Genomic DNA, 13,914 nt, shown 5'->3' with positions numbered 1-13,914 from the left:
CAATTTTCACTTCATCAGACCATAGAACCTTCTCCCAGTTGACTTCAGTCTCCCACATGCTGTCTGGCAAACTCTAGCTGAGATTTCATGTGAGTCTTTTTCAACAGTGCCTTTCTCTTTGCCACTCTCCCATAAAGCTGCAACTGGTGAAGCACCCAGACAACAGTGGTTGCATGTACAGTTTCTCCCTTCTCAGCCACTGAGGGTTGTAACTCCTCCAGAGCTATCATAGGTCTCTTGGTGGCCACCCTCACTAGTCTCCTTCTTGCACGGTCACTCAGTTTTGAGGACAGCCTGCTCTCGACAGATTTACAGCTGTGCCATATTCTTCCCATTTCTTGGTGATTGACTTAACTGTACTACAAGGGATATTCAGTGACTTGGAAATTTTCTCGTGTCCATCTCCTGACCTGTGCTTTTCAATAACCTTTTCACGGAATTCTTTGGGTGTTCTTTCGTCTTCATGGTATAGTTTTTGTCAGTATACTGACTCAGCCACAGTTGAACCTTCCAGATACAGGTGTATTTTTACTACAATCAATTGAAGCACCGTGACTGCACACAGGTGATCTCCATTTAACTAATTATGTGACTTCTAAATCCAATTGGCTGCACCAGTTATGATTTGGTGTGTCATATTAAAGGGGGTGAATACTTAAGCAATTATTTAGTGTTTTATATTTATAATTAATTTAGATCACTTTCACTTTGACACAAAAGAGTCTTTCTGTTGATCAGTGTAAAGACAGACAAATTAAATCCACTGTGATTCAATGTTGTAAAACAAAACACAAAAACTTACGGGTGGTGGGTTGAATACTTTTTATAGGCACTGTGTGTGTGTGTGTGTGTGTATATATATATCTGCATTTAACCAGACAGTCTTGCATTTCGATTCACCTTTCACAACCACAGAATACCAGAGCCTTTTAGCTAAAAAAGATTTCAAATGTAATCCTTATTGCAATGAATTAGGCAATTTGCACCTAACAAGGTCCCACAGGCAGCAACATAATAATAACCAAATCACCTGATCTAGTGATACTGATTATGGTACACATACTGACCCCAGGTTAGTGGGACAAATCCTTCTGCTTTTCTTCAAAGAAATTCAAGTTCAGGTTTAATAGTTGTTCAATCTTAGACATGTATACAGCTAAACGAAACTGTGTTTCTTCAGGGCCAAGGTGCAAACAGCACACAGTACATATAATTAGGAAAAAAACTGAGGTCCACTTGACACCTCTCTCAGAAAGGTAACACTTTGGACTTTGCATCACTTTCGCTATATTGCAGTTGAAATTCTATAGCATCTTTTTTACCATGTAATGTTGGAAGGCACACCATAGGTGGGATTTTGACATAAAATATGACATTGAGTGATCTAAAGAGATAGAGGGCAGATGACCAGAAGGAGCATCTTAAAAAGAGAGGTAGCGAGACAGGGGAAATGATTGAAGGAATTCTTTAGCTTAAGGCTTTATCATCTGGAAACATGACTGGTGATACTAGTGACAGAAAGTAGAGATAACTAGGAGATCAAAAGGTATTGTAGGTGAAGCTGGAAGAGATTACATAGGTAGGGAGAGTTGAGTCGATGTAAGGATTTGAATGTAAGGACTAAATTCAGAGCTGCAGCAGAGACCAGATAAGCCTAGCAGTTTGAGAGTGATGGACGAACAGAAATGGTCCATGAAATGACCCCACAAGGAATTACCTATTTATGGTGTTTAATAGTCATTTCAGAGCATCTCTCTTTGAATTACTTTGGCTCATTTAAGGGAAGCATATGCTATAGAACTGGGAACCAATTTATAAGGAAAGTCTTTCTGGTTTTGTCACACTTTAGAGTGGATTATTGGACAACATCTCCCTACCCCTCCTCTGCAACTCTCTGTAGTCTGACCCAGACAAAAAAGGCACACCAATTATTCCATTGGGAATACGGAAGCTGTTGACTTTGGGCTGTGTTCCCTCATCACCAATATCATTCACTTCCCAGCCCCTAACTTGTTCTTTGCTCTTCCTGAACTGAGGATCCAACTGTCACATCACCATGACTTTCTATTATCCCCATAATATCACTCATCTCCTCCCCTGTCTCCTCTAAGACTTGTATACATCGAGGCCACTCACTTCCCATTGGCTTAAGTATCTCCACCATACTTCCAGATGCCCACCAAGTCCAGTATGGTAATAAGACCAAAGAAGCCGAAGTAGGCCGTTTAGCCCATTGACTCTGCTTTGCCATTCAATCATGGTTGATTTATTTTTCCTCTCAACCACATTCCCCCCGTAACTTTTGGCACCATTACGAATGAAAAGCCGATTAACCTCTGCTTTAAATATACCCAATGACTTGGCCTCCACAACATTCTGTTGAATGAATTCCAGATGTACCAGCCTCTGGCTAAAGAAATTCCACCTCATCTCTTTTCCAAAGAGACATACTTCTATTCTGAGGCTGTGCCCCTGTGAATCATCTCAGAAGAAGGTAGTTTGTATTCTGATGTTCTGACATAAGGTCTTGGTGCAAATTGCTGACTGTTCATTCCTCTCCATCGATGCTGCTTGACCTGATGAGTTCTTCTATCCTTTTCTGTGTGTTGCTCTGGGTTTCTAACATCTGCAGTTTCTCTTAATAACAAGTACTGTCTTTAGCAGATATTTTGTCTATTTCTATCGTAGTCCACACCTTTAGCTATCTAACTGCACCTTCTCATGAGTCAGTGATAGGAATGTGAGACTCACCTCCATTAGCCACATTAAACTTCACACCAAAGTCCCCGCCTGGTCCTCCGGGATTGTGACTAGCTGTGAGAACAATTCCTCCAATGGCCTTCACCTTCCTGATGATGCAGGAGACAGCGGGGGTGGACAGGATCCCATTCTGGCCGATCACCAGTCGTCCAATCTAAGCAACAGAGACATTCTGTTTAGAATAGCAATGGAGACTTTACCCTTAGTTTCCTGTTTCACAGGGCAAGCCTCACAGACAGACATACGAAGGAGATAGTGTTACGATCCGGTAACCGTGCTAAGGCTGGTGTTAAATTCCAAGCAAGCTTTCTTCCATTCATCTTCAAGCAGCCTTTTTGAATGGATTTGCAGTCCAAGTGTTATGCAAGCTGTAGGGGCCCATTTTGCAGTTCAGTTAGTCTTAGGATAACTGGACACTGGATGATACGGGTTTGGCTAGGGACTACCTGAAACCTTCAGCAACTTAGGCAGCAAAGGAAGGGAGTATTTCAGAGCCAGTGGGCAGGATCATGGTTCATGCTTGTTACTGGCACCTCTCTGTGGCTGCACTCATGCTTGTAGCCATGTGGGTCTGATTGAACTGGTGGCCTCAGGGACAAACATCCACTGAGGGAGAATGGAAAACGGGCAGGAACCAGGCTGCACGTCACAGCAAAGGCTTTCAGTCTGCTGTCAAGGCATCTAAAAACAGCTCAAAGGAATTTAAATAATTTATGAAGAGGTCTTCTAAAATGCATTTCATTGTTAGAAATTAATCAAAAACATTGAGTAAAGAACAAATGAGCTGCTCTTTTGCATTCTGTCGGTCAGTAACTAGAGTAACACACACAAAATACTGGATGAACTCATCAGGTCAGGCAGCATCTGTGGAAATGAATAAACAGTCGACATTTCTGTCCGAGACCCTTTGTCGGGACTGGAAGGGAAGGGGGAAGATGTCAGAATAAATGGTGGGGGGAGGGGAAGGAGGGCAAGCTAGAAGGTGATAGGTGAGGTCAGGTGGATGGGAAAGATAAATGGCTGGAGAAGATGGAATCTGATAAGAGAGGGGAGTGGACCATAAGAGAAAGAGAAGATAGAGGGGCATAGGGGGAAGAGGTAGGCAGGTGAGAAAAAGGTGTGAGTGGGGAACAGAAGAGGAAGGAAGGGTGAGGGGGAAAAGAAAATAAAAGAAAGAAAGGAGATATTGGTTAATGCCATTAGGTTAGAGGCTACTTAGATGTATTATGAGGTGCTGCTCCTGCAACCAGAGAGTGGCCTCATCATGGCAAAAGCATAGTCCATGGAACAACATGTCAGAGCAGGAATGGGGATAGGAATTAAAATGGATGGCCACCGGGAAGTTGTTCCACTTTTGGCAGATAGAGTGGAGGTGTTTGACAAAGTGGTCGCTCAATTGAAGTCAGTCTCACCAGTGTAGTGGAGGTCACATTGGGAGCATCAGATACAATAGATGACCCCAACAAGTTCACAAGTGAAGTGTAGCCTCACTTGGAAGGACTGTTTGGGGCCCTGAACGGAAGTGAGGGAGGAGGTATGGGCAGGTGTGGCATTCCTCGTGCTTGGAGTGATATGTGCCAGGAGGGAGATTAGTGGGGAGAGAGGAATGGACATGGGAATCACAGAGGGAGATATTCCTGCAGAAAGCAGAGAGTGGGGTGGGGAGGGGAGATAAAGATGTGTTTGGTGGTAGGATCCCATTGGAGTTGCGGAGAATGCTGTGTTCGCTGCGAAGGCTCGTGGGGTGGTAGGTGAGGACGAGGAAGGCAGAATAAGATAGGGTGATCACAGATGTTTGGGAAATGGAGAAAATGGAGGGTGAGGGCAGCATCAATGATGGAGGGAGGGTAACCCTGTTCTTTGAAGAAGGACATCTCTGATGCCCTGGAATAGAAAGCCTCATCCTGGGAACTGATGTGGTGGAGATGAACAGACTGAGAAATGGGAATACCATTTTTACAGGAGACAGGGTTGGAAGAGGAATAGTCAAGATAGCCATGAGGACTAGTAGGTTTGTCTCTAATGATGAAGACAGAGAGATTGAGAAAAGTGTCAGAAATGGAGCAAATGAATTTAAGGGCAGGGTGGAAGTTGGAGGCAAAGTTGATGAAATTGACGAGCTCAGCGTGGATGCATGAAGCAGCACCAATTCAGTTGTCAATGTAGCTCAGGGAGAGTTGGGGAGCATTACCAAGAAGGCTTGGAACATGGTCTGTTCTATATAGACAACAGAAAGGCAAGCATAGCTGGGGCCCATACCAGTGCCCATGGTTATTTCTTGAGTTTGGAGAAAGTGGGAGGAAACAAAGGATAAATTATTGAGGGTGAGGACCAGTTCTGTCAGACAGAGTAGGGTGGTGGTGGAGGGGAACTGCTTGGGTATTTTGTTGAGAAAGAAGTGGAGAGCTTAAAGACTTACCTTATGGGGAGGGGAGAAGTCAGTAACTGTAGTCAAATGAATGAGCTTGAGAAACTAACTTGGGCCATCTCTGGCCTTTCACTGAGTGCCCAGATGCAAATTGCATTTCGTTCCTTGGCTCAGTATGTTTGCTTTACCATTGGTCTCAGTGCCGAGGCCAGCAACAGATATGGAGATCACATGCTCTGCCATCTGACCTCCAGTTTGCTCCTGATTCCACACCACAATGAAGGGGTGTAAAGTTCAGGAAGCAGCAGATAGCAAACCACAACGGGCCAAGGCTTCTCCAGTGAACCAGGAGCTAAAGCTCATTATTTTATGAGTCAATATTTCAGGTGCACAACCTTTCATCAGAGTTTTAACTCTCCATTGCTACTGTTATGCTGTCTGCTCCATTAAAAATTCCTGGAATATTCTGTTTTTATTTCACATTTCTCTTATAACTTTTTGCAAATTAGTAGTCAGGCCTTAGCTGGATAGAATTTGAATCAGTAATTTGGACTGGAGGACTGTAATTTAATAAACCTCAAACCCATCAAAATCAAATTTCCAAGACAGCGTTCAGATGAGAGTAGCATTGAAATAATCCATGAGGTGAGAAATTTTCCAGGACCATTCAATGCTGAGAAGATCAGGGAAGCTTCCTCAGGCTCAACTGGTGACATAAAGATGGTGACACATCTGCTAGGGTCAATGCTTCACGGCTCCAGTGACCAGGTGTCAATTCTGATCTCTGTGTGGAGTTTGCACGTTGTCACTGGTCACTGTGGGTGTCCCCTGAATGCTCCTGTCTTTTCCCACAAACCAAAGATGTGCAACTTGATAGATTATCTGTTCTTGCACTAACAGCACTTTGTGCATTACTGTGATATTCTGGTGTTGCTGCAACTTATTTTCTGCTACTTATCTATTTAATACTATTTTTCTATTACTGTCTTGTTTTTATCTACCGCTTTGTTTGATTGCCTGAGAGAAAGCCAAACAGAGTTTCAACGTACCTATGTATAATGACAATAAAGGTCATTCAATTCAATTCGATTCAATAATAAGTTGCTCCCTCTGTGTTGGGTGAGTGGTAGAATCTGGGGGGAGTTGATGGGAATGTAGGGAGAATAAAATATAGGACTGGCCAAAAAATGGATGTTTGATAATCATTGAGGGTTTAGTGGGGTGTACTGCCTTCTCTGTGCTGCCTATGATTCGAAGAAAACTACTTTTCCTAAAACTTATGGCTCCTGAAATCTCAGACCCCCTCACCTCTTCAATATCCAAATCCTTTCTCATCATCCACCAGCAATTTCTAATTGCCCTCCTCTTTTTTCATCCCAAATCCCTCAACAGAATCACACCACCCTCATCTTAGTTCATCTGACTGACTTGTCATCCACACACTGGCTCTGGAGAGGGGAGATGAGAGGAAAGCTTCCTACACAGTCATCTAGACACACCTCCTGAGTTGAGCAAGTATACAATATATATAGCACACAGTATGTTGCTGGATTTGGGGTAAGTACAGTGAGGTGAGGCTGAATGGATCACTTTCAAAGACCCAGAAGAGCATTATAGGCCAATGGCTTCCTATTGCACTGAATGCTTCTAATTCACGCTGAAAATGTGCGGTGTCAAGCAATATCCTCTATCTCTTCCCTTATCATCAAGAGGGGGAATGCTTTTTTATTTTATAATTTTTCAGGATTTTGGATTCACTGGCAGCACCAGAATTTATTGCCTATTTATAATTGTACTTGAGAAGGCGTTGGTGAACTATTGCAATCCTTTTGTGCCCCTGATGTACTCAAGGCAGTGAGTCCTAGGACTTAGGCCCAGCAACAATGGAGGAGAAACAAAACATATCCCAGAACACTGTGCAACTTGAGCGTGAGCTTGTTGGGCTTCTTATTGTGTTGTTTTAAAATGGTCACAACCTTTAGCCTCAACATGATCTCCTTATCACATCTAATCGGGGTCTTCACCTATCCAAACCAAACACAATTCAACTTCCTGAGTTCTAAGGTCATGCAACAAGAGGTCAAACTACCTGATTTATCTTTCCTCCTTGTCATATTCTTTTGAAGTAGAGAGGTTTACAAGGATATTTATGGTTCTATGCGTTTGCATGACTGCATGGTTCTATGAAAATAACTGGGTTTCACTATGCAATAAATAGAGTTGTTTATCATTGCTGAATTTGACCAGAAATAACCATCAGCCTTTTCTCCAATTTAGGTTATGTTGATATATTCAGAATAATTTACCCATAAACCTCCAGCCTGAGAAGGAGAGAAAAACTTCCATTTCCTTTATTCCGAAACAGTGATTTACTGTCAAAGAAGAGCTTATTTTGGTGAGCAGGGATGGTGAAAAAATAACACAAGCCCAAGATGGCATACGGAAAAACTTTGTTGGCACACTTGATTCACATGCACTGCTTCCCCTTGATTCTTTGAACCAACCCATAATAAAAAGATAAATCCTGATTATCTTTACTGCCACATGAAGAAGTAAATAATATTTTACAACCCAAGAGGAGTGAGATGTTTTCAAAGGAAACGTCTCATGTCAGCTTGGCACCAGTTAGATGGTTGTGAGAACAGGTGATGTTGGGTGATATGTTTTTGAAATCCTCACTGACCTAGTGTACATATCAGTATTTGGATAGTGAACAGTTGTGCCAATTTGTATTGGCTTTGCTCTGTTTATATTTTCTCTTCTGTCATTTGCCAGTGAACACTGGATATTCAGTAATAATAATGGTAACCACTGTATAAAGGTTAGCACCTCCAGGAATATTTATTTTTTCACAATAAGCATATTATATTTATATTCGTTAAACTTTATTTAAGTTTGTTGGTGAGATTTTTAAATTGTATTTACCCTTTTCAACTTGTTCAGAAAGTCAGATACTCCAGCAAAAAACAAAAACATTCAAATGATGGGAGAAGCTGCAAAGATTTGTCAGAGTGGTGGAGTGAAAGATTTGACAATAAGACCATGAGATATAGCAGCAGAATTAGGCAATTTGGACGATAGTTTGCTCCTCCATTTCATCATGGCTGATCAGCACCAATCTCCTGCCTTCTCCCTGCATCCCTTCATGCCTTGACTGATCAAGTACCGATCAACCTCTGCCTTAAATATTCCCAATGACCTGGCCTCCACAGCTGCCTGTGGCAATGAATTACACATATTCACCACTCTGGCAAAAGAAATGCCTCCTCATCACCGTTCTAAATAGCCATCCCTCTATTCTGAAGCTGTGTCCTCTGGCCTTAGACTCCCTTACCATAGGAAACATGCTCTCCACATCCACTCCATCGAGGCCTTGCAGAATTCCATAGGTTTTAATGAGATCCTCCTCATTCTTCTGAATTCCAGTGAACACAGGCCCAGAGCTATCAAACGCTCCTCATATGATAACCCTTTCAATCCCAGAATCATGAACCTCCTTTGAAGCCTCCCTAATCTTTCCTAGATAAAGGGCCCAAGCTTGCTCACAATACTTCAAGTGAGGCCTCACCAGTGTCTTCTAAAGCTTTGGCATAACATCCTTGTTTTTATATTTCAGTCCTCTTGAAATGAATGCTAAAATTGCAAATGCTTTCCTTACCACAGACTCAAACTGCAAATTAACCAATAGGGAATCCTGCATGAGAACTCCCAATTTTCTCTCCATTTAGAAAATAGTCTATGCTTTTATTTCTTCTACAAAGTGCATATCCCAACATTGTATTCCATTTGCCATTTCTTTGCCCATGGCATGATTGAGAAGGGTGATGAAACATTATGCATTTTATGTTCTGAAACAGAAGTGTGCAGGACTTAACTCCTTAAAGTGGCATTATGAAACTGTTCATAAATAGCTTTGCAATAAAAGTAAACAAGAACAAAAAGGACACATTTCTCAAGAAATCAGCAACGCAACATGTAGCCAAATACTGAAATGATGTTTACTTCAGGTAGTTCCAATTTAGTTGCTGCTGGGTTTGAAGTTTCAAAGATGATTGTTCAACATGGAAAACCACCAGCACCAGGGAATATGTTAGGAATCATGGCTATAGTATACTACTCTCCTCTTAAGCAGAAAGAGAAAAAAATATTCAGCAGATTAAGGATTTGTCAGTGAGCAGAAACAGAGTAAAAGGTAGAATTTTAATGATGGGTAAAAACATAGCAGAACAACTAACAAAAGACATGAGTTCGTGTAAATTTCTTTCCATTTATCTTGACAAGAGCACTGATGTTACATCATCAGCTAGACTAGCCATTATTGCTGGATTTTGTATGGGTGATAAATATATGAAAAACTGATTGACTTGATAATGTTACCTGAATATACCACAGGGGGTTGAAACATATAAGACAGTAGTAAAAGAATTGTCTGATTGACAAGTTAACCTTTCGAAAATAGATTCTGTGACAACTGATGTGCACCCAGCATGATTGGTAAAGAGGTAGGTGTTGTCAATCTGTTCACAAAGTGTGTTGGACATCGACTGATAGACTTTCATTGCAGAGTACACAAGGAAGCTTGGCCAAAGATTCAAAAATTCAAAGTGCAGTTATTAACAAGTGTGCATGCAGAATACAACTTTGTCTTCCTGCAGGCAGCCATGAAACAAAAAAATCACCATATAACACCTTCAAAGAAAGCATCAAACACACAACACGTGAACAAAGAGCAAATAGCGCAAACAGCAAAAAGTGAGTGAACAACCTGTAGGATAACAAACATTAAACCAGGAGACCAGGAGTGTGCAGTTTAGTTCAGTTCATCGCTGTTGTACAGTAGCAGGCTGCAGAGTCGGTCTTCACTGAGGAGCCCCAGTCTGCATTGATTGCCTCAATCAAACCGCTCAAAAACAGCAGAAAAAGGTAACCATAATCCAGAAAAACATGCAACATGAACCTCAACATCCCCCAAAAACAAGTCCACAATGACTAGCCTCACAATCAATCCTTGCAGAACGGAACACCCCAAGACTCCTGCTCTTTCCTCCGACAGCAGCTAGTGAGAGGAGAGGACAACTGGTCAAATGCAGGCAAATGCTGCCAAATACCCACCCGTGCTCTGCTCTTGTCTTCATAGACTTCAACCTTGCTTGACACCTCATTCAGAGAGAAGCAGTGTGGAAATTGAAGGAAGGCAAGGGTTAAGGTAACATCCAAGCAAAAATAGTTTACAGATAGCTTGCCATCCGGCGTATGAAGAGAGATCTTTGAAGAGCATAGCTTTCCTTTGCCCAGCAGGAGACTGGAGCCATTTGGCATACCAAGACAAGATAAGGGTACAAACAAAGGATTCTAGGGTGACATTATTATTGGTCAGTTACTTCTTGAATTCTGAAGTATTATTGGCCCTTAACTTGGAGATTACGTTGGCTAGCGCTCAGTTACAAATGGCTTGACTGAAAGGTTTGCTTGGAGTCTAAAGAATGCACTGCGATCAATGTCAGTGGAACACACTACATGGATGCTAAATCAGAAGCTCACTTTCTTTCTCCTTGCATTTCATAATGCAACACACTCCACAACCCAACAACTCACCGGCTATGCAGTTCCTCAGCCCTTGGATCTTCTCAAACCCAATCTCAGAGGAAGTAAGCAAGACAAACAGCTGAGACAAATCGAGGGCTCCTTAAACAAGGAGATTCAATGTCTCACTCCTGAACAAGCAGTCCTGGTGAGGGACTGCATAGGCGATCAAAAGTGGGTACTTGGAAAGATTAGGGTTGGAACTAGTGCACTTTCCCGCACAGTGGAGATTGCGTTGGATGCTGTCTGGGGACGACACATTGATCAGTTGAGGAGAACAGAGTCAATTGTTAGAGAAGAAAGGTGTCCAGAACTGTCAAAACAACTACGAACGCCACAGAGGAGGCCCCAGAACCTAAGATTGTTTCACAGCCACAAGCCTCATCTACCAAGCAGAGTGACCACTCCAGGAAAGTTGTTATCCCACAAGAGGAAGAAATACTCCACAGCGATTAAATCTCTAGTACTGAATGGGACAGCTTAAAATTTACTATGCTATATATATAGTATAATGCACATATATATATATATATATGTATATTGGAGTGGATTTAAGCAAGTCTGCTACACCATTTCATCATAGCTGATCCATTTCCCTCTTGGCCCTAATCTCCTGTCCTCTATATTGAGTTGGAGTTTATAGCTAAGCAAGGAGGTGTGTTGTGTATTTAATATTTACATAATATTTAAGTAATCTTGTAAATATATTGTTTGATTAAGCATTCTTTGCTTGTTTAAATAATTCATTATGTGTTATATGTAAAAGTACATAAATAGCACACACCAACATGCCACCATGTCAGATATGCACACCTCTCTAAAAGCAAAATGAAGAGCACCCGCCTTATTCCCAGATCTGTGTTTTTCTTTCAATGTTTCGCAGTTACAAAATGTAACAGTAGGTTGTTGCTGAGAATGTGGGGGAGAACAAAAATGGGTTCCCATGGCATGATGGGAGAGAGAAGGGAGAAGAGGTGAATGGAGGGAGAAAAGAGAGAGGGAATCTCCAAATCCACCTGAGAGGAAATTTAGGGACTTGGATTCAAATCTCAGCACATCCATCCATGCAGCACCCCCTCAGTACTGCACCTATTAGCCTCATTTCCACAGTCCTATCTCTGCAGTGGGATTGAACCTACAACCACATGAAACAGACTCCAGTCACTGGGCCATGCCTGACACTGTATAAACCACAAATAAAAACAGAGAAAGCTGGAGGCAGTTAACGGCCACACCTGATTTGCTGAGCACTTCCAGCATTCTCTGTGTTTCTTTCCGGATTTCCAGTTTCCACAATGTTGCACTTTCACTCTTTATAAACCACTGCTGCTTTCGTGTGGAGATCTGAACTGTCCCTTCAGTGATCCCTCAGTGCTCTGCCTCCTCCCATATTGCCAGCTATCAGAACTTCACTGCCTTCATCCAACTACTGTGACAATTTTTCTCTTTAGGCTGAAAATTAAATTTGCTGATTCCTTGTGAACCCATAAATTAAGAATCCTTAAGGGACTCACCAGGTTAATTTGGTCCTTTGAGTGTATTCAGTCCCACTCCAGAGACTTGTGCACTAATGTTTCTGTTGACTGCCCAGGGAATGGTGTGTTATTGTAGATGCTACATTGAGATGAGTTGTTCACTCAAAACTCAGGTGGATGTAAAAGACTGCACAGCAGTATTGTCGTGAAGAGCAGTGGAATTGTCCTGTGTCGTAGCCCATTATTTTTCCCTTAGTCAACATAACTGAAAACCAGATTACCACTTAAATTCCCGTCAGTTATGGCTCTGAACACCATGAGGTTGTGGTTTTAATACCCACCCCCGAAACTTGAGGACAAAATGCTGTCAACACTACAGTGAAGGAACTTTCACCCTGGATCCTACACACCAGGGGTATTTTACAGTGGCCTACCAACCTGCACACATCTTTGGGATACAGGGGGAAACTGGAGCACCTGGAGAAAATCCATGCGTTTACGGTGAGAATGTGCAAACCCCATATAGGGAGCACCAAAGACTTCGGCATTGTGAAGTAGTGGCTCTACTGGCTGTGTCATTGTGCCTCTGACACCTTATTGAAGGGAAGGAATAAAGATTTCCACAATGGCTTAGGGTAATATTTATATCTGATTAGCATCACTGAAATATTATTTTGATCAGCTTACTATTGGGCTGGGTCAATATTCATCTCCTGATCTATGCAGCTAAGAACACATGGTCTGGCCATCATAAACATTCCTTCTAAGTCGTATAGCAGACAATGAAGATGATTATCAAAATTTACAGGGGTATCTTGATCTGTTGAGTAAGTGGACTGATGAATGGCAAATGCAGTTTAATTTGGATAAGGGTAAGGTTTTGCACTTTGGAGAGTCAAATGAAGGTAGGACTTTCATAGTGAATGGTAAGACATTGAGGAATGTTGAAGAACAGAGGAACAGTAGAGTACAGTTCAAGTAAATGACTCCATGAAAATGGAGTCAGTAGACAGGGTAGTGAAGGAGACTTTTGGCAGCCTGGCCTTCATCAGTCAGGGAACTGAGAATGAAAGTTGTGAGATCGTGATGCGGTTGCACAAGGCAAATTTATTAATTTACGGGATGTGGGTGTCAGCAGCTAAGCCAGTATTTATTTCCCATCCTTAGTTGCCCTTGAGAAGATGGTGATGAGATGCCTTCTTGAACTGCTGCAAGTCCCTGAGGTGTAGGTACGCCCCCAATGCTGTTAGGGTGGGAATTCCATGATTTGGACCCTGCGACAATGAAGGAACGGCGATATGTTTCCAAGCCAGGATGGTGAGTGACTTGGAGGGGGATTTCCAAGTGGTGGTGTTCCCAGGTATCTGCTGTTCTCGTCCTTCTAGATGGCAGTGGTCATGAGTCTGGATGGTGCTGCCTTAGGAACTCTGGTGTGTTGTTGTAGTGCATCTTGTAGATAGTACACACTGCTGCAACTGTTCGTGGATGGTGGAGGGATTGGATGCTTGTGGAAGGGGTACCAATTGAGTTGGCTGCCTTGTACTGGATGGTGTCAAGCTTCTTGAGTGTTGATGGAGCTGCACTCATCCAGGTAAGTGGCGAATATTCCATTACACTCCTGACCTGATCCTTGTAGATGGTGGACAGGCTTTGGGAAGTCAGGAGGTGAGTTACACGCCTCAGGATTAATAGCCTTTGACCTGTTCTGGTAGCCACGATGTTTATGTG

General features: G+C 42.3%; 1 protein-coding gene across 1 annotated transcript in view; it reads right to left on the bottom strand.

Moving 5' to 3' along the window:
- pgm5 (phosphoglucomutase 5) overlaps positions 1 to 13,914 on the bottom strand; it is a 185,593-nt gene that overhangs the window by 119,510 nt on the left and 52,169 nt on the right. The window contains exon 2 of the mRNA XM_073048482.1: positions 2,752 to 2,914. Within this exon, the coding sequence (XP_072904583.1) occupies positions 2,752 to 2,914 (163 nt within the window). The remainder of the gene's footprint in view (positions 1 to 2,751; positions 2,915 to 13,914) is intronic.

The sequence above is a fragment of the Hemitrygon akajei genome, chromosome 6, assembly GCF_048418815.1.
Source record: "Hemitrygon akajei chromosome 6, sHemAka1.3, whole genome shotgun sequence".
Taxonomy (NCBI): Eukaryota; Metazoa; Chordata; class Chondrichthyes; order Myliobatiformes; family Dasyatidae; genus Hemitrygon; species Hemitrygon akajei.
Note: the sequence above shows the minus strand (reverse complement) of the source record. Positions and strands in the feature narration are given on the sequence as shown.